Source organism: Copadichromis virginalis, linkage group LG18 (genome assembly GCF_057382275.1).
Source record: "Copadichromis virginalis isolate Kocher_CV1m ecotype Utaka linkage group LG18, C_Virginalis_male_GT1.1, whole genome shotgun sequence".
NCBI lineage: Eukaryota > Metazoa > Chordata > Actinopteri > Cichliformes > Cichlidae > Copadichromis > Copadichromis virginalis.
In genome coordinates, this window is record NC_140635.1 from 31,328,894 (window position 1) to 31,355,229 (window position 26,336).

Here is a 26,336-nt window from a genome sequence, read left to right on the forward strand (position 1 = left end):
GTCGTGTTATATAGAGTCTGATCAAGTCTTGAAAGGAGAAAATACAGTCCAGTAACAGTAGACACCAGGAAATAGGCCGCTCAAGAAAATTATTAAGACGGCAAACGCACTTAGGACAAGTAAAGATGGACAGAAACATCAGCCTTTTTTCTTTCTGACAGTTTTGAGTGTAACTGGTACACTTATACACTTTTCATACTCTGAGGTAATCTACCTGGAATGTACATTTAAATAGAACCTGCAGGGCAGCACAGGATTACATCGTTTTTTTGTTTCAAGGCCTCTGAACATTGGAGGATTGCAGTATTAAGTGTTGTGGCTTTGTGTCTGCATTTAACATGTGTAGTCCTTTGTCAGCAGCTTGGCTGTGGATTGAGATTTCGGCGTAAAGAGAAGGCTGTTAGCTTGTACATTTGGAGGATGTGGTGAGTTGACCAGTTTCATTTTGGTTCAGACGGTTTTGTGAGTTGGTTGGCGAGACGATACGCGCTGTCAGTGTCGTTGTCACTCTCTTCACTCGCTCTCTCGTAGCTCCTTATCTTCCTTTGTCTGGTGAAAGCAGTTTACAGTTGATTGGCTCTGGCTGTGTTTGCGTGTGTGTGTGTCTGTGAGCTACCTTGTGTTTGTGCTCACAGCATTTGGTTTGGAAAAGCCTATTGTGGGATTTTTGCCAGGGGATGGCTTAAAACAAGCTTATTAGGCCACTCCACCATGCTGGCCCACACCCCAGAATTAAGTGTGTGTGTGTTTCCTTGTGTTTGCACTGATGTTTGTTGGTGTGTCAGAGTTTTAGTTATGTACCTTGCACATAAACCACCATGACTAAAATAGCCATACTATTGTTTTGCACTTAGGTTGTTTGGCATCCCCTTTATGTTTTGTTTTTTTGTCTCTGCCTTTTGAACTTCTATGTGTAAAAGAAGCGGTAGGCTATGGTTTGTGACAAAGTGCATGCACACACACAAACACCTGCACACACTCTTTACCTCATAAATAATTGACCTGTCAGAGTGAAATGACATGACAGAACAGATACTTTCCCCTCCTCCATTCTCTTTTCTTCTCTCAAATTTCTCCACCTTTATCTCAATCTAACACTTGACATTAGTCAGGTTGTAGTTCCTGACTTTGGATATGTTTGCAACAGCTATGTTGTATTTAAAAGACTTTTTTAAGCATTGAAATATGAAACAGAAGAGGACCAAAGATGGAGCCTGGACTTGCTCTTGCTTTCATTTATATCTAGACTCTGGGTGTCACATGGGGTTAATCAATAAAATCTCATGAGTGGTTACAGTGATGTCATTTATTGCTTGTACAGTTGTTTTTAGCCTCATGCTACTCAATTAAGTGCAGGTTTGGAACTTGTTTGTGAAATTGGCCAAATGGTTACATCGAGTCCTGAAATGCCTTTTAAAAAGTACAGGAAATGCTCATCTGCAGACAGCCGACAACAAAGGCCAGCACTAAATGGTCGGCCTGGTGTGTCAGGGCTAAAGATTAACCATGCAAAGTGGACATTTATTTTGCCAACTGCCTTGCTATCCTGTGGGTGTAGGTCTGGGTGTGTATGTGGGGCCAGGAAACGATCCCACCCTAGCAACCTTCCTACTACACACGCACACACAGATGCACTGAGCCTTGGACAGAGAGACCCTGAGTATCAGATGGCTCAGTGTCCTGTTGAAGCCTGATGAAGATGTGTGTTTTGTACTCAGTCTTCACTCTGTGTGTTTGTAGAGGCTCAGGTTACCACAGTTTCTCCTGCCTTTTTTTTTCCTTCTACATCTTTATGTTTTAACATAAAACTTAAACAAATTAAACTGTGTAAAAGTTGCAATGAAGTTGAATTACTCAAAAAAAAAATGTCTGATTGCATTTTATCATACTTTTGTAAGACCATTTAAAGCTCACCCATCTCTATCGTCCCTCCTTTGTGTCCCTGCAGGATTTCACCTCAGCGGCACAGTGACCGAACCCGCCACATCGTCTGAGCCGGAGGTCACCCACAAGGTAGCCATCAGCTTCGACCGGTGCAAGATCACCTCTGTCACCTGTGGCTGTGGGAACCGAGACATATTCTACTGCGCGCATGTCGTGGCGCTCTCACTATATCGGATTCGCAAGCCCGAACAGGTAATAACCACAGCTTTGTGATGCTTCCTTTCCATTGGGTTAACATTCCTTAACCAAAATATGCAACACATTCCGTTAGTGCTACGATCAGTGATGGTTTCTCTTATGTTTATCAGTGCTGGATACATCACTCAAAACACAGTAGAGGCTGTAGTGCCATGAATCAAAGTGGCTCTATGCACATTTTCAGCTCTGTGCTCTTAAATTTGGACTCTACTTGGGTAGCTTTGCATCATTCACCAGTCAAAATGTATCGATTATACTTTTAGGCTAGCTTTGTTCCGATTGGCTCCCCTACAAAAACACAAGGTTTGAGCAGCAGCTGTGTAGAGTTGCATTGCTCACAGCCTGAGCTTATGTGCCTGTGATGACCATATTAGGGATTCCACTCTCTCTCTGACATCATACAGAGCCAAGAGTTGGAAAAATAAACTTTCTGATAAGCTTTTGATTCACCGGGATTATTTGTACACATTAATTGAAACTTTTTCCAAGCTTAACACGAGCATCCATCACTGTGACATTGTGCAAATAACTGAGAAATCCAAGAAGACATCCACCACAGTTAATACAATGTGGCTCTACGTACCTTTGTGTCCAGATCATAGACGGAGCAAAAGATGGACAGAGTTTCCAGGTCTGAAAAGTGAAGCCAGTGCCGAAATATCTTAAACCTGTATTCTTTTTTTAATGGGTGCAAACGCCTCAGAAACATGATCTCTTTAAACACTTTCCTAGTAAGTTTATGGCTTCAATCACTGAATTTGATTATATATTGAATAAAACATTTAGTCCAACAAAGTGTCATAGTCGGACCTGCTCCTCTTTCGTCACATGTGGTTTTAAAACACTCATCCCGAGGTTTCAGAACACTTCATCCATCTTTTTTAATATGTTCTACGGACCAAATTAAATTAAGTTTATTAAAAACTGCCCTGAACATTCATAGTACAACTGGATAACTGTATTTTAAGGTACATAAATCATGTCTCATGAGCTCAAAGACCAAATTATGTTTCCACCTGGGACTTTGCGTTTAGAAAACTTTACAGTAATAACATGCAGTTGACACACTGGACACCCACTTGTGTTTGTTGCAGGTGAAGCTACGGCTGCCTATCTCAGAGACTTTGTTCCAGATGAACAGAGATCAACTACAGAAGCTGGTGCAGTATCTGATCACAGCCCACCACACCGAGGTGCTGCCCACTGCTCAGAAACTGGCCGATGAGATTCTCTCTTCCAACTCTGAGATCAACCAGGTCCATGGTGAGAGCACAAACCACAAACCACATTCCACGCCAGGTTTTCAAGGTTGCCGTAAATTCCTGACAGTCATTCGGAAAGTTACAGCTCTTTCCTTAATTCTTAAAAAGTTCTTGCTCTGTGGAGGTGCTGCCCATCCCTCTGCAGCGATATCTTCACAGCAACAGGCCACACTTAAAAGCCTCGCAACTTGAAACATGCTGCACGCCAGCCTACAGGCTGTCATACGTCAGAGCCCCTGATTACTCCGGCGAAGCAGCAAGGCAGGCTTCAAATGGCTCGTTTGATTTCTCTGTTCTCACTCTCCAGTCGCTACCTCCTCCCACTGGCAGGGGTAGGTTGAAGGAAGCCCAGAAAAAGGGACTCGAATGATGAATTGGATGCAGGAGAAAGCGTAGGGAGAGATGTGTGAAGAGGAAAGGGACATTGAGAGGAGGAGACAGAAGCGATGGCACTCTGGGAAATGGAAGAGAGGAGACGGAAAGGAGAAGGAAACATGAAAGGGCCGGAGAAAGTAGAGGGAGATTAAAAACTAGGAGAGCCAGAACAGCTCCGCGTCGGGGAAACGACAAACTCTACACATCCTTTCGCCAAACAAACCTCTTTATCTCCTTCTCTATTTCATCCTGCCCGCTAAATGTTGACACACTCCAGCTCCCTCGTCCAGGAAGCCCCGCGCTGTGCTTCCTGTGTTTGACAAGGGGGATCATGGGGGTTGAAGTTCAGTTGATCCCAGGCGTGAGTCTGGCTTTGATGGAGGAATGTTGCTGTTTGCCGCGGTGTTCTTCCAGTCAGTTGGAAATGCATCTCTGGGCTTTCCTCAGCTCACTTCCTGCTAGATCAAAGCCCCCCCCCCCCCCAATTTGGTGCATATCTCCATTTCCCTGTGGTATCAGTCAGACACACACAGAAGAAAAATAAAGTTTGATTAATCATGCACTCGGGGGGGAAAAGCAAACACAAGCAGCATTTCTTAGGTGTCGTGTAGGGGCGCTGCAAGTTAAATGTTAAACAAAGAGGCTTGAGAGCAGAGGATCAGTGCCAAGATTCAGAGAATTCAACTTTATTTCAGGATAAAAATTTCCAACTATCCTTCAGCACTGAGGGATTACATTTGAGATGTAGTGTGTTTGTACTGACCTAAGAAAATGGTGTTGTTGCAGCTGAGGCTGTCTTTAAGTAAACTCCCTTTCCCATGGTCACTGTCTGTTTATCTTTTTCATCCCGGGGTGTGGATTGAGGACAGGAAGGAATGAAGTTTTCATATGAATTCAGGGCTTTTGTTAGAATCCATGTGCTCTCTTTTTGTATTGTTGCTGTGTGCATGTATTGCAGCCACTGTAGGATTCACTGGCCCTATCATTTATTTGTGTGTGTTGTGTGTCTGTGCGCTCTCAGGTGCCCCGGACCCAACTGCAGGCGCCAGCATTGATGATGATAACTGCTGGCATCTGGATGAAGATCAAGTCAGGGAGCAAGTCAAGCAGTTTCTGTCGCAGGGAGGTTACTACGGTTCTGGGAAACAGCTCAACTCCATGTTCGCTAAGGTTGGTGTCACTGCTCCCTTCCTCTGCATCGTTTGAACATTTATTTGTTTCCTCTGTTTTGGCAAATCTAAGCAGGAAAATAACTACATGAATAATACGTTTCTCTGCAAACATAGTGGAAATCTGCCCACTGCTACCATAACAGCTGGCTAGAAGATGGTGAACATAGCAGAGAATTTGACAGCAATTTATCCACACCTACTTAAATGTGGGCAATCGCTAAAAATAAAAAGTGTGCGGCAGTTAATTCAATTTTGAAATGTGTCACCAGAGAAAACCCCAACAACTCCTATGAGAAAGCATTTAGCAACAGTGGGAAGGAAAAACTCCATTCAGGGAGGGGCAGCCATCTGCCTTGACCAGTTAGGGGGTGGGGGGATGGAGTCAGGACAAAGGACACACTGTGGAAGAGACCAGAGATATAAGAACAAATGAATGAATGTGTGTGTGTGTAAACACAGAGTGAAGAAGAAACACTCTGGGAAGCCTATTGCAGCATAGCTAAGGAAGGGTTCAGGCATCACTAAGTTTGATCAAATGGAAAGTTTTAAGCCTGAACTTAAAATTTAAGACCGTGTCTGTCTCCAGAATCCAAACTGAGGGCTGGATTCACTGAAGGTGTAGGCTCTGCCTCCGATTTTACTTTTAAATATCCTAAGAACCATAACTAAGCCTGCACTCTAAGAATAAATTTGATTTAACAGGGAACCAATGAAGATAAGCCAATACGGGAGAAAAACGTTCTCTCTTTCTAGTCCCTGTCAGCAATCTCACTGGGATCATGTGAAGGCTTGTCAGGGAGCTTGTAAAACAACCTGACGATAGTAATGAATTACAATCCAGCCTAAAAGTAACAAAGACATGAACTAATTTTCATCATCACTCTGAAATCTGATATCTGGCATTTAGTTTCTAGTGGTTTGTAAGTATGTAAAAATGTTCTATTCAAGTAAATCTATGTGCCTGCAACTCCTGAGAATAACCTTTTAATATCTGCTTGACAGTATCTTAATTTTCTCAATTAGGCCTGAACAGCTTTCCAGTTGTGGTTAAATATGAGTCGGTGCAGATGTTTTCTATGCTTTCTCTTTCCTGACTGAAACAAGCCCACTTAACACATTCTGATAAGGCCAAGTTCTCAATTTCAGGGCCAAACTGTTTCTTTTATTTGGTTTTAATTGGTATTCAGAATGTTTTGTAGAATACATGCATCATGAATCGCCAAAAGCCATGTTCTGTCTTTTGTATTAGTTCGAATTTCAAATTCGAGGGGGGGCATATGATGTCATCTGAAATGGTAAATGGACTGATTCTTATATAGTGCTTTTCTACTCTAATGAGCACTCAAAGCACTTTATGCAACTTGCCTCATTCACACATACACACCTATTCACACAAGCACTTTTTTCTGTGCTTCTAATATGCAAGTGCTTTCTATCCGACATTCGCACACATTCACACTCCGATGGATGCATCAGAGAGCAACTTGGGGTTAGTATCTTGCCCAAGGATATTTGGCATGCAGACTGGAGCAGACGGGGATCGAACCACCAACCTTCTGATTAGTAGGTGACCTGCTCTACCGCCTCCACAGCCACCCCGACACAATGTAAAAACAATGTTATGTTTAATGTTCTAAACTGAAAGTAGTAAGTGGTTTTCATACCCAACTTTCCAGTAAGAATGCAAATGTGCACAAAATGTCCAAACTTTTTCTCTATTGCCAAGTATGTGAACTTGAGATGTGTTCTGTCTTTTTCTTTGCCTCCACCTTCTGCTTCAGCCTGTGTGATTATTCTAAGGTGCAGGAGGTACATGCTGCTCAGTCAGACTATTGTGTTACTCACAGTTACCAAGCCCATGCTCTTTCCAGGTGCGAGAGATGCTGCGAATGCGGGACTCCAACGGTGCCCGAATGCTAACGCTCATAACGGAACAATTCATGGCAGACCCCCGACTGTCACTATGGAGACAACAAGGCACAGGCATGACGGACAAGTGCAGGCAGCTTTGGGATGAGCTGGGTAAGAACAGTTACACACACACAGGGAGAGTGCGATGTCTGACAGTTTTAGTTTGGAAAAATCAGAAGGGATCGGCTGTGTAGTTGGTACAGTCACAGCCCTAAAGAAGTCTTCCTTTTGTTGTTCTGACAAATTTCTAGTCACTGTGTCAGGTAAACATCCATCTACTCAGTAAGCTATTAGGTTATCCAGTCAGCTGCTCCTCCTCATGCCCGGGCCTCTCTCTCCACCTGCACTGAGTGAATGATAAAGGCTGCCGATCAATATGGCTGCTCAGCTTCTCCACAATCAATCGCAGTATTTAGGAGGTCAATAAGAACACTTCCCGGGTGAGCTGGGGAGATCGTGACACAGACGCAGACAAGAATAACAGACAGACAGTCGGAGTGTGCTGCCTGATTTTTCTCTGATATGTGAAAGCCTGCCAGTTAAAACGCACAGATTTACTTAATTTTTTTTTCTTTTTTTTTTTTTGAGAATTGTTGCAGAAGAAGAACTGCTGGGTTTTTAAAAAGCTGGTAAAGTTTTTCAGGACAGCAACCACCCAGATAGTTTTGAATCATTAATGCAGTGTTCATTTTCTTGCTTAGCTTATCAAGTAATTTACACTCGGTCTTAGTGCAGATCACCTTAAGCCTACTTTCTTCTGATTGGCTGCACCTGGTAAACAAAATATTTGAGTATTTGGTCAGTATAGTTTCAAAGACGTGACCATATTAGGGATACACCCCCCTCTTAAAAGCTTCTGTTATTAAGAGTCTGACATCTGATCCCCTTACTGTTCACAGGTGCATTGTGGGTGTGTGTGGTGCTAAATCCTCACTGTAAAAGCGAGGAGAAGAGTGGTTGGTTGAAGCAGCTGAAGAAGTGGGGGGACATGGACATCTGCCCACTGGAGGACGGCAACTATGGCAGCGAACTTCCCAACATTACCAACGCTCTGCCGCAGAGCAACCTCGCCCAGGGTCAGCACCAAAACCACAAATGTGCACACATTAAATTCTGAGCTTACTGCAATTGCAAGCAAGAACTGATCTGAATTAGCAGAAAGATTCTACAACTTAAACAATATAGACTGCACGCGCCTCGTTTCTACCAGTAACCATGCTTTTTGTGTGTGTCGCATCAGACTCTCTGTCCAGGCCGCGGAGGACTGTGTTCAGTCGGGCTGTCGAGGCCTGCGACCTCCACTGGCAGGACAGCCACCTGCAGAGGATTATTAGTAGCGACTACTACATGTCTCCGTCCTACCAAAGAGAAGGGGAGAGCCTGCTGTTCAGCCCGCAGGGCCTGCCACTCTGGCTAGGTAGGGTTTCATTACTCAGGTCCAGGAAAAGCAACCGTATTTACCTTTTGCATCATTTACAGTCTGTGATGTGTAAAAGTGCACATTCATGATTTAGTCAAATAATATAGGCTACAAACATGCACTGAGGAGCAGACAGTTTCTTCATTACAAGGCATCATTTTCAGGACGAATGACAGTGTTTGTGTGTCAGCTTGTACACACACAATCTCAGATTCAGCTAAAAGCCAACCCAAAACACACACACACACACACACACACACACACACACACACACACACACACACACACACACACACACACACACACACACACACAGTAATTCTGCTGATATTGAGGCCAGTATCTGCAGTAAGCAGCTTCCAGCTAAGATCTGTCAGATTCTGCAACTTAAGCCAGCTATCAGACACACAGGCTTTCTGCTGAGACTGCACTGTGAGTTTGGATGTGAGTTTGAGTCTGCGCATGCCATTACTAACTGCATCATACATCCTGTAGTGTGTGTGTGTGTGTGTGTGTGTGTGCGTGTGTGATTAAAGTACAATGTGTGTATAGGAAGGAGTTTGTGTGCTTGTGAAGGTATCCTGACCTCATCTTATTTCTGTGTTCACCACACAGACCACGTCCCAACGGCATGTGCTCGCGTCGACGCCTTGCGCTCACACGGTTATTCCAGAGAAGCCCTGCGATTGGCCGTCGCCATCATCAACACCCTCCGCCTACAACAGCAGAGGCAGATGGACATCTACAAACACCAAAAGAAAGGTAACGGCATTGTTGGCTCTCTGGAGAAAGTGCAGCGTCTCAACTGGTGGTTCTAATGTCGGTCTCTCCCCCTCCTGTACCTTTCTCAGAACTTCTCCAGAGGGGTGTTACCTCCACAACTAACCTGGAAGGCTGGGTGGGCCATCCGTTAGACCCGATTGGCTGCCTGTTTATCACGCTCACAGAAACGTGCCGTGTTGATGACGACAACACCATGGACACTGGAGGTACGAAAACAAAGGCACCGTCCTTACCCTTTTTATTGTATTCAAGAGGTCATCACAGCTGGGTGTCTAGTTTGATGGCAGTTTGCAGTTCGTTGATCACAAAGATCTGCAAAGATATACAAGTATATCTTTGAGTATATGAGGAACATGTCAAATTAAGCTTTTACTGGTTTGTGTGCTTTACTTATTGGATTTAAATAGGACACTATTTCTAAATAAGTAAGAGCAAAAAATAGCTAATAATTATGATAAAATGGCTAATAAACAGGTAATGGCTAAATATTTTTCACTACAAGGACGTCTAAAAACCTGTTCATACAGAGAAAGGTGCTGAGTCATTATTGTTGAAAGTATACTAGACTGTGGTGTACAGAGTTTAACTGCTGAGGCAGCATGATTGCATAGAATATCTTTACAGTCAAGGGCTATAAAAGTGAACTCCTATATGGTTAGAAGACAGACATTGCTAATACTGAATGAAAAGCCAAGTGTGACTTTTTTCCCCCCTAATTTTCTGAACCATCCCAACTTAAATATCTTTTCTGTAAGCCAAATTCCTAGGTATTTGTAGGGCTCAGAAAGAGTTACATGGGTGCCATTTACAGTTTTAATTGCAAGGTAGTTGAAGAGTCAGAGGTAGAAGTAGATCATCTAATCATTATCTGTGGATCTAAAACAAGTCTGTGATTAAAGAGTGATGACTTGAAACTGAAGATTGCAGACTGAAGGTTAAAGCCTTGGGCATATAAAACACATCACTAAAACTAAAAAGAATGAAGGCATACACTGAAACATAGCTTAGAAGTCATAATATAAACTGCAGTGGACCTAGGATAGAACCCTGAGGCATCCCATTTTTGATTGTAAGATAGCTTCAGCAACAGCTGCATGTTCTCCTTAAAACCAGTTATAGTTTGTGGTGTAAAATATGATGGACAGTCATATCAAATTCTTCAGAGATTACGCTGCACACAACTGTTTCTTATCCAGTTTGGAGACGGCAGTTGTGTACTGTAGCTATAATATGTGTAGGAAGTCAATACAGGCACATAGTTTTACATTAATTAGTGATTTCTTAATTTTTTTGGCTGAGAAGTTCAGAAAACCTCTGCTTTCATGTTGAAACATGCATTTGAAAAAAGATTCAGTCTCTTTGCGTCTGCTGTTTAGTCTGCATCACTGTTGAGCCAAGCTTCTGTCCAATACATCTACACAGCAAACCAACGTCTTAACATGCACCTTAGCAAAATACATACATACCCATGAGTCAGAGCCCAGGTTTCTTACAACTATACAAAGAGCCCATTTACAAAACGCAAGGTATAATTTCAGGCCCACATCACCAGCTGATGCAGTATATAATCCTAACCAGAGGTGATCGGGTTCACCAGCAGTGACTCATCACACAACAGACGCCATGGTCTTATATGAGGACTAGGCACTATTGTGCTGCAGGCAGCCATAAACTAGGAGAGCATGAATGGATTGGGCTGGAACACCCTGCTCATTTAGTCCAGACCACACTCCTGTGCGTTCATGTATTTGTGTGTGTGGGGTATGTATAGAATGTATCACCATTTGCATTTTCTCACTGCCCAGGGATTTCTTTTTTTCCCCTTTTTGCACCAGTGGCTATTGCAACTGAACAGAATAGGGGTTGGGTTTTCTCATTGTTACCAGGCTACAGGGAACTATTGTCAGTTCAGACAATGCTGACCACTGGCACACTCATCTGTGTGTGCGTGCGTGTGCGTGTGCGCGTGTGTGTGTGTGTGTGTGTGTGTGTGTGTGTGTGTGTGTGTGTGTGTGTGTGAGAGAGATAGAACAACAGAAAGAATGATTGTTTTGTGTTGTTTGGGGAATTTGAGGAGAGTGGTATGATAATTTTGCGTGCTTGGGAGTATAGCTTGGTCACCATGTTTTCATTCCCCATGTGAGACAGCTGGGAACATCTGTTGTAAAGTGGGTGGATCTAGACTATGTCTAACCCAATCGAAATACGATTCCTTCTCTGGCCTTTTCACATCAACCAATCAATCTAGAGGGAGAGGAAACAACAGCAAGTTGGCTAAGGGGTTAAGTCTGTAAGCCCAGTTTCCACTTTTCTCTAGATTACTACACATATATACACACATCCCTAGAATAAACAGGATTTGGGGGCGGGGGGAGATCTCTTGCTCAGGCAGGATTTAAGCAGAACGATGGGAGGGGGAGCGAGAGAGAACAAATGGGCACCAATCAACAGCTGAGGCTCTTGTGGCATCTGTTCTCAGTTATAATTGTCAAGCATTAGTGTAGGGCAAGCAGCCATCTTACATATATGAACAACCTACTGTCTAAGCCACACTGATATAAATGCTATACAGTGTGGCTTATATGGCACACACAAATATCTGTGTATTTTTGTTGTATTTTTTTCTGCTATTGTTTTATTTTCCTCTTCAAATGCTAGTCCTACAACAGATTATAATTTTTTTGATATGGCAGAGCCATTATATATGCACCATGTAGCCATTCCTATAACCCATTAACTGTATGGTTTAGTAATGTGCTAAGCTTGCAGGCTCTGACTATCCTTAACAGTAATCTTTTATATACTACTAGGCAGATAAAAGTGGTTTTGGTTCATATTGTGATAATTTTCTATTTTCTACACATTTTAGATAAAGGTTAAAAGCATCCCAGAACAATCTTTTATGTTTTATGAAAATCCTTCTGTTGGAGTTGTTGTATTGATAAAACCAGAGCAATATTATGTACTTTACTTTTGCTTATGCTAATACACTAATGGGGTCTAGTGGAGTTTCTCTGAATTAGCCAAATTAAATAGCTTGTAGACTTCTAAAGTGAGTTTGTTGAGGCAGTTTGGGATGTTTTTGTGCTGTGAAGGTAGTGTACCATAGCAAAAACCTAATCTTCTCTTTGAAGTAATAAAGCTAAAATTAAGAAGAAACTATATTTAAAGCTTTTTCCCATTTAGATTATAAACAAGGTGATTGGAAGCTGCTAGGGCAGCATGTCAGTATTGGATAAGGTGGACTTCTGAAACTTTGCTGTTATGAAAGGAATCTTTGCTGAGTTGGTGTCTTTGTTTTTCTGTCTCCTTGGATTTCTTATCATTCTGAAACCAGTATAGATGACGTGAAGTTAATGACTTACATTTTTGGGGGAATCTTTTTCCTTTTAGACTGTGACCCCAGACCTCCAGTTTACCATCATGTGCCAGTGTGGGGCAGTCCAGATGCAGGGGAGTCCTACTTGACTCTGGCCTTAGAGGTGGCTCTGATGGGTATGGGTCAGCAGAGGATCATGCCCGAGGGACTGTATGCCCAGGATAAGGTAATAATTTAATATCACCTTAAAATCATAGAGAATATAGTAGAGTGAGGATCCTTGAATTGCTAGTGAACACCGAAATACACCTATGGCACACTTTTATTATATAAAGAGGTTTGTGTAAATTTGTAGATGTCACCTTCGCCATCAGTAAATCACTGTAATTTATGATTTTGTTTAAAGTAAATGTCATGGAAGGAGAGGGAAAAGGTCGCAGCATTTGTTTCCTGAAAAACAAGCAGAAAGCCACAGTACTTAAGTTCACTGTGATTTAAAATAAATCCATGGAACATTTCTTTGTGTAAATGCTAATCTGCTTTAGAGGGCTTAACACTACTGCCACAGACCTTTCCTAATGTCACTGGAATTAGCTGCAGCCTCTATGTTTCAACCAAGAATTGCATTTAAAACCAGTCACATGCACACACAGACCTTTTACTAGATATTTTTTTCCAGCAAAATAAATTTTTACCATCTGTGCTGTAACAACAGATGTGAATAGAAGCAAGTTTGTAAGAACGTACTGGTCATTTAATGTCCTAAGGTCAAAACCCTTTCTGAGAAAGGTATTAAAACTCTTTTGATCTTTTCTGTCGTATCATTTTTCTTGCTGGTGGGTTGATACACATTTTCTTTCTTGAAATTCTTGAAAGTAGTTGAATTTCACTGAAAACACTTAATAGCTAAATGGCTACTTCAGAACTGAAAATGTTCTTATAGTTAGAGTGAATGCTATTTGTGTCTTCAACATGTTCTAGGTGTGTCGTAATGAGGAGCAGATTGTTGCAAAGCTTCAGGAACTGGAGCTGGACGACCTATTGGTTCAGACCCTCCGGAAGCAGGCCATACAGCTACTAGAAGGTACGGTGTCTGCAGTAAATTTTATAAATTTCATTTATTTATTTTGTCCAATATTAAGAACATTCATCAGATATTGAAACCTGCACGGTTTTGAGTCCAGAACGTGAAAGGTTTTTGTTGTGACGGTTGTAAAGTGTAGCTTGAAAGCTTTGACTTCAATATTTATTCAGTGCAAATCACAATCGGGCAGTGGAGCCCATACCTAGCACAGTGGTCTCTTGTGGCACGTTCTTGAGACAGAAGGTAAAGAATATTTTGTTTTTCTCTTTGCTCCAGCTGGCCCATTCAGCGGTCTGGGTGAGGTCATCCACAGGGAAAGTGTTCCAATGCACACCTTCGCCAAGTACCTGTTCTCTGCCCTGCTGCCGCATGACGCAGACCTGGCTTATAAAGTGGCTCTCCGCGCCATGAGGTCAGACTCCCCTTTCACTGCAGCTTCAAACAGTTATTGATGAAAAGTATTTTATGTTGCGTGTGTAAATGATGGTAATTTTGCCTTTACGCAAACAGGGCCACAGTAAAACGAATAAGGGCCTCTATTTCATGACATGGCTTTTTTAATCTGAATAGTATTCCTAATTAATTCAGAAGATATGACCTAACGGTTACTTTGTGACAGCCAAAGATTTAGTGCCACATATAAAATAGCCAACTAGCTATTTAAGTGTAGCCTGCTCACAGCTGCTATGCATCTGCAATATGCTTTGCAACCCACCTCGACACCTTCTTTTATGCTTTATCTGACGTACTCTGTGTCATATCTGTTGTCACTGATGCCAGCTCTGTTCTGTGTAGCTATAACTTCTTTAGAGGTATTGGTGAACATTTGGGTTGAAAGTTGAAGTTTTTTATAGGGCTGTTGTATTGGGTGTGTGTACAGAAGTAATTGTATTTGTGATGCTTTGGTAATGTGTCGTGTTAAATTGCCATGTGTCCCAGCATAAAGTTTGACATAAAAGTAATACGGTTGCACATACTGCAGCTGTAACTGAATGCATACTCAGATCCATATTTTAGTGTTACTCTTGGAATAAATAAAACATCAGGACAAAGTGCCAAAACAGATCTTTTACTACATGTGCCAGGTTGCCGGTTCTGGAGTCATCGGCGGGCTCTGGGGATGTCGGCCACCCTCATCACGGTATCTCCATAGTTCCGAGCAGATACCCACGCTGGTTCACACTGGGCCACCTGGAGTCACAGCAGTGTGAGCTGGCTTCAACCATGCTCACTGCTGCTAAAGGTAATGCCAGCTTATTGAATGCCCGCTCAGATGTTACTCAAACAGGCAAAGCTGGCTATTGAGGCATTTCTCCATCTTGATCTTAGTTTGCGTTGTGTTTTTTGCTTGCAGGCGACATGTTGAGATTGCGGACAGTGCTTGAGGCCATCCAGAAAAACATCCACTCCTCTTCCTTAATCTTCAAACTGGCCCAAGACGCCTTTAAGATAGCAACACCCGCAGAGAGCCCACCCGATATAACCCTGCTCAACGTGGCGCTGGAGCTAGGACTGCAGGTACTGTATGTGTGTGTGCATGGAGAGAGTGCAGTCGAAGTATGAGGGCAAGTCAGTAATTTTCACAGATCATTTCACCACAGCAAAGAAAATCAAATCAGAGCACCGATCGCCAGTCAAAACATGCAACGGTTTCCTTCACCTTGTCATTTTTTCCAGCCCTCTGCTGCCCCACTACAAATTAACAGCAAAAACATCACACAGAGTCTTACTGTTGTTGATGAGAAGAAACCACATAATTAAACCTTTTGGGTCCCACAGTAAACACAGAAAAGTCCTCAGATCATCAGGCTGCAGTGACGCTGTGGCTTCCCCCGTCTCTTTCTGCTGGTATTTAGAGTATCGGCTGAATTCCTGTCAGCAAAACTGCTAATAAAGTGCTCAAAATGGAAGGGTCGCAAATCATCATCTGTGCAATTATGAGCATATTCTGGTTACATCTGTCATCAGAGGAGCCATGTGGTGCCATGCAAACAGCTAAATTATGAAAATCACACACTACACAAAAATGCTTTGATTTCCAAATGCACGTATTCATGAAAACTGCCAAGAGGGTATAGAAATGTGTAACGGTTCAATGGCGCTAACAGAGCGCATCATGTTCTCCATGTGTGTTTTGCAGGTGATGAGGATGACTCTGTCCACTCTGAACTGGAGGAGGAGAGAGATGGTTCGCTGGCTGGTAACCTGCGCCACTGAAGTCGGTATGTGCATCCGTTTTTAAAGCGGATTCATGCTCTAATTACAGCCTCCGTGCTGCGTTGTGATCTTCAGTAAGTTCAGCTTTACAGTTTCTTTTGAGCTGAAGTGTCTTGTTAGTCTAAATGCGGAGGGATGAACGATGTTTTCCCAAAAGAGATTCCCTCATTTGATCTTTGAAGACAAGAGGGGCTGCATGACATGTTGCACCATCAGTTAAGAAGTCAAATTTATGCCTCCATAATCTTTTTAAGAATAGAGACTCAAATTATACCAAGTGTAATGAAATGATTTAATGATTTTAGTAACTTTAGCAATTTGGGACGATTATAGGTCGAGGTACACATGGCTTCATTTTCCAAGTCCTCCTAACTGAAAAGCTGAGTGTGAAGTGCTGCTCTGTTTTCTCTTTCCTTAATCCTTCAGCTCAGTGCAAGGTGCTATACAGTCGTTTGGTAGTGACCAAGGGGCTGCTGTTCATGAGGAATTTGAGTGTACCATATAAGCTATAGTAGTGCTCACTCTACATCTGGACAGCACTTCAAAGTGCCGAGCTTGCTGATGTGAATAGTGAGCAATTCTGGTCACAAGCACTGAATGGTAAATCTCTTTTTCCCTCTCATCAGGTCTGCGGGCGCTGGTGAGCATCTTACAAAGCTGGTATACTCTGTTCACGCCCACCGAAGCCACCAGCATTGTGGCGGCCACCGTCATGTCCCATAACACCATCCTGCGCCTCAGCCTCGACTACCCCCAGCGGGAGGAGCTTGCAAGCTGCGCAAGGACCTTGGCCCTGCAGTGTGCCATGAAGGACCCACAGAACTGCGCCCTGTCAGCTCTGACGCTCTGCGAGAAGGACCACATCGCCTTCGAGACGGCCTACCAGATCGTGATCGACGCGGCGTCGACGGGCATGACCTACTCGCAGCTGTTTACCATTGCGAGGTACATGGAGCACAGAGGATACCCCCTGCGGTCGTTCAAGCTGGCCTCGCTGGCCATGACACATCTCAACCTGGCCTACAACCAAGACACTCACCCAGCTATTAACGACGTGCTGTGGGCCTGTGCGCTCAGCCACTCACTGGGGAAGAATGAGCTTGCGGCTATTATTCCGCTGGTGGTGAAGAGCGTGCACTGCGCCACAGTGTTGTCTGACATTCTACGGCGGTGCACTATGACTGCGCCGGGTCTCGCTGGAATTCCTGGGAGAAGGAACTCTGGGAAGCTGATGTCCACGGATAAGGCACCGCTGCGCCAGCTCCTGGACGCCACGATCTCGGCGTATATCAACACCACGCACTCTCGGCTGACGCACATCAGTCCACGGCACTATGGAGAGTTCATAGAGTTCCTGAGCAAAGCGCGGGAGACTTTTCTGCTGGCACAGGACGGACACATTCAGTTTGCCCAGTTCATAGACAACCTGAAACAGATCTACAAGGGCAAGAAGAAACTGATGATGTTGGTCAGGGAGCGCTTCGGCTGACCTTACTGACCTTCTCTCACAGAGACCCTCTTCTTGGGGGAAGCAGTTACACTTCTGTGTTTCTAATTTAAGTTTTATTTCTTTTTATTTTCATGTATTTTGAGCCATTTGCTGACTGAGGTTTTATCCTGTTGTTCTCTTTCTTGAATGTGAACCAGGAAGTGTTCGCAGTACATTGCTCTACTTCATTAAGACTGCAAAAGGGGGGGAAAGGTTTGAAAAACTAGAAAAACAAAGCATTTTGCCCTCCTACTAATGTTAAATTTAGTGTTTAAAAAAAGGAAAAAAAGTCAAAAGAATGTGACTGCAAAAGCAAAACAAACTTTAGTTTTGTGGGGGTACATGATGATATGAAAACCAAATGATTTAGCTGTATGTACTGTTGAGCCAGAAGATGCTTTCAGCTGGGGTTAAGAAGAAGGAGAGGTTTTCAGAGTGGAAGAAGCATGTTATTCCCAAAAAAAATCCACTGAGGTCAAAAACACACATAGTGTTATTGTCATACCTCGACTGTACTGTCAGCTTTAACTTCTTGATCAGAAATGGCCTCTTTGTTTCATTCAGGGCATTTTAGAGTAGAGAGGGCAGAATACAGAACTCCCCATGTGGTCTCTCTGTGGGGGAAGTCAGTACCTGCAGATTTAAAAACCTTCACCTGCTGGTTTCTGACAAATATCTAAAATAGGAAGTCCAACGATGCTTCACAGAGTGTGTGTTTTTAAATCCAGACGTCTGACAGTGACGTTCAGGCTGCTGCTTTAGCTAAGGTAGGGTAGTCGAGTCTCTATATATAAATACAGTATATCTGTTATGCCCTCCTATAAGCTTATTTACAGTGACAAAATACAACTGTGAGAACCGGTGGAGTCTCATCCACTGCACTGCTCTTCAGCTATTTGTGGCCAAAACCTTTTGAACGTGCAAGACTCCAGCACCCACTTTACCATCACTACATTGAGATTTAGTCAGCAAGCAATATAAATCAAGCCTCTGCTTCGTTTTTATCACTAAAAACAAGTTCACTTTCTGGTGTTGTGCAAAGAAGTGTTGGAACCTGTTGGGGCCTTGTTGATTTCACTGACTGTTAGTTCTGCATGTCGCCGAAGTCCCTTTTCCATCACAAGAACTGGAAATCAGATGCATTACCTCAAAGGAATGCATCCTCAGCTGGTTCATGATGCTGGCTCAGTAATCCTTAAAACCGCAGAATGAAGTTTGAGTTCTGTGGTCATGTGTCTTAACCAACATGAAGTGCATTTCTTGTAGATGTCACCATGCTAGTTTTGCTAAGTTGGGCTTAGACACATCTGCAAATGTTTCCTTTGGCATCATGTCTCATTGTGAAATTTGGTTTTTCACTGCGATCATTTCAGCTCACTATTTGAATGGGTTTAGTCACCAGAACCACCTGTTTAGGTTTAGATGAACATCGTGGTCTGGGTTCAGATACCTCCACTAACAACACATTCCACTTTGAAGCAAAGTACTAAAGGCAGAGATGCCAAAGGTTCGATACAGAACATACTGGGAGTAAGAGCGCGTAGTGACATGTTGTAGTAAGAACACGTCTCACATTATTCATTAATTAACATACAGTTTAATTTATGCATACAGTAAATGTGACATGCCTGCAATGACTATGTCTACACAGAGCCGCCACAGTGTCACTTTATCAGAAACTAGCAGTGTTATTTATGACAAATTTGAAAGGGACTTTAAATGGGGTTTGAAAAAATAATGAAAATTTAATACAATTTAGCCAAGTGGGTGGGAGGATCCATCTATCCATCCATCCATGCAGTTTCATAACAACTTGTCCACTTCAGGTTTGCCGGGTTGCTTGAGCATATCCCTGCTGTCATGAGTGATAGATGGGGCACACCCTGGACAGGTCGCACTCAAATTCACACTAACTGCTATTTCAGGATGACCAATTAATGTCTTTGGACTGTGGGAGGAAGCCACACCACCCAGAGAGAACCCAGGCAACAGAGAACGCATATAATGTGCTAATGTCAGTGTGCTGTTAGCTTATTATTGCTGCTTGATGATAAAGAGATTTCAATAATTGTATAAAATTTTATGATTATATATAATAATTTAACCAGATGTGACCCTCTTTGGATGAGAGCAGGAAGTTGCTTATGCTAGCACTGGCTAGCTGGCTTGGTTTAGCGGCATGCATTCATTAAAATGAAAACAAAATCTACTCCCCAGAATCTTTTAGTCCAAGCAAAATTTAAAAAAAAAGAAAGACTAGAGTTGCAACAGACTAATTTTAAATGTAATATTTGGCTTGTTGGGTATTTTATCGTGGATCTGCAGTTTGTTGCCCCACTGCATTGGCGTCATTAGTTAGCTTTGTTTTTAGCTTACTCTGCTGGTCCCACATTCAATTCAATTCAATTTTATTTATATAGCGCCAAATCACAACAAAAGTCGCCTCAAGGCGCTTCATGGACAAAAATATTAAAGGTATTCAAGTAGTGTGTTCAGAACCACTGAAAACCTAAATAAACAAAATTAAAAAGACATAAATGTAAAATGTTAAATATCAGGTGAGCAGCAGTAAATAGACTAGCCCCGTCATCTTTCCTTCAGTTTCTCGGTCTTGTGATGGAAAAGACGCAAAGTCACCTGTGAAAGCTGCTGGTCATGATCATCATCAACAGTGAAGATGAGTCCTCCTTGACTTTCTCACAGGACTGCAGTGCAAACTCAAAGACTAGAGTTTACTTGATGACTTCATTGTATGTATTTGAGACCACATATCTTGGCACAGGAAGCCGTTTTCTCTTTATGGGGGATCTCCACACCCCCTTTTTCTTACCCAGTGGCAAAGTGTTGTTGTTACCAGCAGTAATGCAGTACAGAAAGAGCTTGAATCTTTTACTGGTCAGACTTAATGTCATCGTTTAAAGCACTTCACACGAATACCTCTTCAGTGCGTTCCTGCCTGCTTCAGCATTTATTTATTGGTAGAACACTTTTTGAATGGAGGAACATTTTCCTGTCTGCTTTTACATTCCACAAGAGCTACCTTCACCCAAAACCTGGGTAGTCAGTCACAACTCTGGGCCTTTACTTTCTTTCTCTCTGTCTTTTTTTGTTTTGTTTTTGTTTTGTTTTTTGGATCTGAAGAAATGCAGATAGAAGAATGGGAATGAAAAAAGGAAAACTGAGCAAAAAGAAGAGAGGCTAAACTCAGTTCTCAGGGACACCACTTAAAGAAACAAAACAAAAAGTAGTAGCATTTAGCATTTAAGATATTGTAAATACTAAAGTGTCAATTCAAAAAATTGTAAAGTTATAATTATTTATGATGTATGTTATGGTTTTGTTCTTTGTTTTTATGATTTTGACGGGGTGTACTTGAATTGTTTTGGACAGGGGTGTTTGACAACTTTTTTTTTTCCCTTTTTTGTTTTGTAAGAGCAAAGACTTCAAGGCATTTCTCAGGTGCTCCTGTGTACATTTCTTTCAGTTTTTGTTTTTTGGCTTTTTTTTTTTTCTTTTTCTTTTTTTTTTTTTTTTTTGCAATAATAGCTATTATTATTTGTATTTTATAGAAGATGGGGGGTGTTTTCCAAAAGTGAGCATGTTATTTGAAGTTGAGTAAAATGAGGAAGGCATTCATTTGTAAACGGATTCTTACTAAACCTGACTATGCAGAACCACTTCGATGGTGTTGTCCCCTCTTTAATATACCCCCTTAAAACTGAGTGCAGAGACCCAGTGGGTTGAACCACTATTAATGAGGACGGGGGTGTTGCGGACGAAAAGGAGACCCATCACGCTTATATTCGGACAGTGCACAGTGGCCGGCCTGTTTCCGCTGCAACGTTTAGAGGAGACGAAAAAGCGAAAGACGGTGGAAAATGCCTTTCTGGTCGATCAATGTACAAAAGTTGTTGATTTTTTATTTGTTTTGTTTGTTGGTTTTCTTTAATCAGGACTAAAGCCTTCAGTGTCTTCTCAGAGGTGTCGCATTGTGCGGCAACACTGTGGTGAGACGAAACGATACGCAAATGTCAAGAAACGGCAACTGTATGAACAAAAAAAGAGACGGCTTGTGGATGACCTCGTGCTCATTCCTTCTAACTTTTAAAAAAAAATGCTTTCTCAGTTCCTCTTCACCTCATTAAACTGGCTGAGTTCAGGTCTTCTATAGTTTTGTTTTCCCCCGATGTTCTTGAACACCTCGATCCCTCTCGCACAAGGAGGACGTTGGATTTAAAGCCAGTTGCGTTTAAGTGCGACTATCCTGAAACACGTTGACATCAGTGCGCTACAGTAGCTTGCAGAAAACGAAATAAAGCTGCGAGGTTTCTACATGAGGATAATGAAATGATACATTGATTTTTTTTTTTTTTTTGATAATATATTAGGAAAATAATTTCGCCGGGGAGCTCCAGTCGGCTGCCTTTATGTGATGCATTCACTGCAGCAAAGTTTTCCTTGCTTTTCTTTTCCTTCTTTATTAACTAACTCAGCCAGTTCCTGGGCGTTTTTCTTTGTTGTCCCCGTCTGTCTTTGGTTTGTAGGAGAAGTACTGTTTGCTGGTAGAGATCTAGTTCACCTACTGTTTTCCCAGTTTTTGTTTTTGAATTCTTTCCAACTTTAAGGGATATTTGAAAGTGTTTGTTGCCTCTTTGTGCTACTGATTATGAAAAGGTATCTCCAGTATTTGTTGCCACAGAAGTATCATAGCTTATCATCAACACCTTTTCTTTTTTTGTAATTTTTTTTTTGTGCGACTTCTTGAGCTACTGTCTATAAAGCGAGAATTTATTACTATTTATGTAACGCTACTACCATTTTATATTGATTTGTGTTGGAATCTCAGTGCTTTTCTATGAATAAAGTGTGAAACACATTACCAGGATGTTGTTTGTTGAGCCAAAATACATTAGTTTAAAGTTTGCCGGCAGACACTCTTGAATTATTTAATACATCACAAAAGATTGAAAAGCTCGGCATAGCGCAGCCATCTTTAAAGGTTGCCCTGTTAGTGGAAAATCCCCTTCACTGACCTCAGGACATCGTCAACACAATCATGGAAACCTTTATGGCGGAGTCTCAGTGAAAGTTAACCAGTTCGATAATGTACTCGTCTAGCAACAAATCAATTACTGCCTACTACACCTATGATGAAGCTAGATCGATGTATTTAGTTGTACAAAGTGTATTATTTGATCCTAAATTATTACTTGGTGATATTTAAAAACCCTCCAACCATCTTAAATTGTTTATACCTGGAACTGCTACCAATACATGCCCAGGTTAATTAATATTTTCAATTCCGTACTAATATCGTCTTACTAGTTGGAAATTGCACAAAATTGTTTTTGGAGGTTATTCCTAAGAGAAATCCCATTATGTTCATGTATTTCCCCCCCAAACACCAGGTTCTAATGAATGAGCCATTCAAACTGGTCTGACCTGAACTCAAAAAGGTTGATCAACATGGGACAGAATGTGTCGTAATCATCAAAAACAGCAGAATAAAAAAATAACAATAAGGCAAAAAGAAAAAAGTAAGTCATTCAAAAAGGCTACATTTGATTATTAATCTTTGTTCTACTTCTGTGCTGATTCTTTCCAGTTTTGCTTCATCATGTTTTTTCATTTCAGTTCCAAAGCAAAGCTCTCGTGGGTGGATATTATGGACCGGAAGTGAAACAAGTGGTAAGACTTCAGTATTTCCCCCACCAACTTCTCCTTCTATTTTTTTTTTACCTCTCATGCAATGTGATTTAACTACTCTTTTAACCATCTCTCCTTTCTTTCCAGTTAGACTTTTGTGTTCCCTTAACTCATTTCAAACTTGAAATACACAGATAATGAGCAAAACTGTGAATTTATAGTACCCAACTTGTAAGAAACTTGAATTACATTTAACAAATCTCAAACTCTGTGACAGCAAGTGATCCAAAGTGGCTAAAAGCCTGCATTCTTCCCAGCTGCTGTGGTGCAGTCCTTACAATTTCACCCATCCAACCAATCTGCCAGAGTGGCAAATGAAGCACATGGAGACTGATAGAGTTCCATCAATATTTCACTCATTTTTCTCTAATCAGAATATTTTTCTTCTATCCCGCCTTCACTGCTTCATTCTCTCTCATTACAGATTTCTGCAGAGCCATATAAGCAGACAATCAGGGCATCAAGAAGCATTTAAGTGTGCTCGTAACTCCATGTATGTGTGTGCACGTCCCTGTGTGTGCATGTGCAAGTGTAAATCTAGATTGATTGGCTGAAGACAAATGAGCAGATTTATATTAATTATCCAGACAGATAGATGGAGGAGTGATTGCTATAAGCCCAATCTTTTTTTCGCCTCACTTTCCACTGCCCCCCCAACCTACCCCACCCAGCCTGCCTCGCTCTGCCCCTCCTGCTCATACTTATATTTACTCAGACACAGAAACACTAAACACATGAGCAAACGAGCTGCGTTTTAACCAATCACACGTTTTCTCTGGTGTACTTTTCCCTTTGCATACACTTATCCTGTTGGATAACTAAACTAAGTGCGCGTCCTGTCCTGAGCACAACAGCAAGACCAGTCTGTGCAAGCTTCTACATTCACTACTTGGATGTGACTCCTTTACTGTGAACTATTACATCAGTGTGACGTGGTTTCATGCAGGATATCAGCTGTGGCACTGCTGAGCTGTTACTGAAGCCCAGATTGCTTTAATAGCAACCTTAAGCTCATTTTTCTCTTGTTGTATATTCTCTGTGGGGTTCAGGCCAGTCGAGTTGTCTGATCAGTCAGGAAACTGTTTGGTAGCAGTTTTGGCACTGTGGGCAGGTGCTAAGTAAGGAAATCGGCATCTCCATAAAGCAGATGGAGGCATGAGGTAGACTGCTGCATTCACTTTGGACTTGATAAAACAGAACGGACCAACCTGCATCCCCAGCAGATGACGTGGCACCCAACTTCACTGTGGATTGTATGTTTCTCCAGTCTTCCTCCAGGCTCTGGGAAATTAGTTCCCAAAAGGAATGCAAAACTCGCTTTCATCTGCAACAGTTTGGACCACTGAGCAACAGTTGTTCTTTTTAGCTCAGACTGAAACCAGCCTAAACTGACTCCTTGTGAACTTTCCATTAATACACACATACAGCACTCTGAACAGCCAAGATTTTCAGCAACCACCTTCTGTGAGATATGAAGTTAGCTTTTTAGACCACAAACTTACTTTAATAATTGTTTTTCTTCAATTTTATTTTATTTTAAAATTGTTGTTGTTTTTTTCTGTAATATTGTACATCTTTATTCTACAATACAAAATGTCCTGAGGCAACTGTTGTTGTGATTTGGTAATATATAAGAAAAATGTATTTTAATTAGACTTCAGTCAGAAATGATGTCCATCTTTTATATACAGTATATGGCAGTGCCACATATACACTGGTGGTCCTCTAACTTGTCCAAACATAACTTGAATCGTGACAAAGCAAGAGCACATGACAGCTTTTGAGTGTAAACAGAAAAACATGTTAGAACTATAGTGAGCACACTGAGGACCTGAACATTGAAAGTTTTTCCATTTGGCTCATTTTTTTCTTTCTTTCTTTTTTTTACCTTCAGTTTATTTATTTTTCTCCATTCTGGGGGGGATTTTATTCAGTCCTAATGACACAATTAAAGGTCATACCATCAGAGCGGTTTCTTTAATGGTCACATAGCTTTGGAAAGCCCCTCCTCCCACACCCGCCGTTCTTCAATTCCATCAATGGTGCAAGGTCCTTGGGGACCCATCCACTCTTATCCAAATGAGTGTGACGCTATGACACAGGATCATTTGCGAGTAATTTAGTGACAGCAGAGGTTAATATCAACATAGCGTACATGCTGGAATACTAAGGTATCACCGGCAAAGAGAGACTGTCACAGCTGTCAGCATCTGCATTAGCGTCTCAAGGTCCTCGGACTAAAGCCAGAGTTTCACTTCCTGCCTCCACCTCCCTCCATCCCTCCACACAACCACTATGGTAATAACGCCCATCAGTCTCTGTCACAGTGGGCTGTGTGTGTTCTTTCATGCATGTGCTTATTGAAAAATTGTGTGTGTGTGTGTGTGTGTGTGTGTGTGTGTGTGTGTGTGTGTGTGTGTGTGTGTGTGTGTGTGTGTGTGTGTATTTGTAAGGGGGTGGTCACTGATAAAGCGCTGATAGTGTCCATCCATGGCAGATGATGTACAGCCTGCTGTCTCTCCAGGCAGATTGGATTTACTGGCCTGCTGATTTGCTGAGAGATGGAGCCGGGACCTCCTTCAAAGGCACCCTCTCTCACTCACTCACTCACTCACTCACTCACTCACTCTCACACACACACACACACACACACACACACACACACACACCTGTTCAATCTCTGTGCACAAAATAAGCACATAAAACACACACAAATGCACGATGAAATGATTCATGGACACACAAACATGAACACAGAAGCGCACACACTTATATATTATTCTCCTGCCAAAGCCTTTAAAGCGACCATGTGGAAATTGATCTCCATTTCTAAAGAGCACTGATTCATTGTTACCTTTTCTCTTTGTCTATTTCTCTATTTCTCCCTCTCTCTCTCACACACACACACAAACACACACACACTCTCTCTCTCTCTCGCTCTCTCTCTCTCTCTCTCTCTCAGCCTATCACTTTATTCCCAGATGGCCCACTGACACACAGCCCAAGCCTCTTTAGTCTTACCTGTCGACAATCAGCGGTGATTTTTGTTCATTTGTCTTCACTGTTTACGCAATACGGGGGCCACAACAAAAGCCTCTGTGTGTGTGTGTGTGTGTGTGTGTGTGTGTGTGTGTGTGTGTGAGAGAGAGAGAGCCAGAGAGGGAGAGAGAGTGTGTTACTACCGCACCCACACAAAGGAGTGAGATGAATGAAAGCCTGCTGCTATTCCCCCTCTCATCAGCTGCTTTGAGCTCTGTGTATTTTTGTACATATTAATAACACTCACTGCTGAACAGTCTTAATTATCTGGAAGCTGGATTTCTACTTTTCATTCAGCTTCCATTTTAACAACAAAGGCGCTGCTTCGCTGCTGCACGTCCACACTGGCGCTCTGTACTGGATGACATGTTTCTGCATGTTTTCAGCCAGCCTCTCGCGCACCATTGTACTGCTGTA

At 42.2% G+C, this 26,336-nt stretch overlaps 1 protein-coding gene across 1 annotated transcript in view; it reads left to right on the forward strand.

Moving 5' to 3' along the window:
• zswim5 (zinc finger, SWIM-type containing 5) overlaps positions 1-18,522 on the forward strand; it is a 73,405-nt gene extending 54,883 nt beyond the window's left edge. The window contains exons 2-16 of the mRNA XM_085438659.1: positions 1,949-2,136; positions 3,237-3,405; positions 4,801-4,949; positions 6,823-6,973; positions 7,762-7,938; positions 8,103-8,279; positions 8,898-9,044; positions 9,134-9,271; positions 12,459-12,610; positions 13,366-13,468; positions 13,745-13,880; positions 14,554-14,711; positions 14,823-14,986; positions 15,609-15,690; positions 16,312-18,522. Coding sequence (XP_085294785.1) covers positions 1,949-2,136; positions 3,237-3,405; positions 4,801-4,949; positions 6,823-6,973; positions 7,762-7,938; positions 8,103-8,279; positions 8,898-9,044; positions 9,134-9,271; positions 12,459-12,610; positions 13,366-13,468; positions 13,745-13,880; positions 14,554-14,711; positions 14,823-14,986; positions 15,609-15,690; positions 16,312-17,174 — 2,954 coding nt within the window. The 3' untranslated portion in view covers positions 17,175-18,522. The remainder of the gene's footprint in view (positions 1-1,948; positions 2,137-3,236; positions 3,406-4,800; positions 4,950-6,822; positions 6,974-7,761; positions 7,939-8,102; positions 8,280-8,897; positions 9,045-9,133; positions 9,272-12,458; positions 12,611-13,365; positions 13,469-13,744; positions 13,881-14,553; positions 14,712-14,822; positions 14,987-15,608; positions 15,691-16,311) is intronic.
• The last annotated feature ends 7,814 nt before the right edge of the window (positions 18,523-26,336 follow it).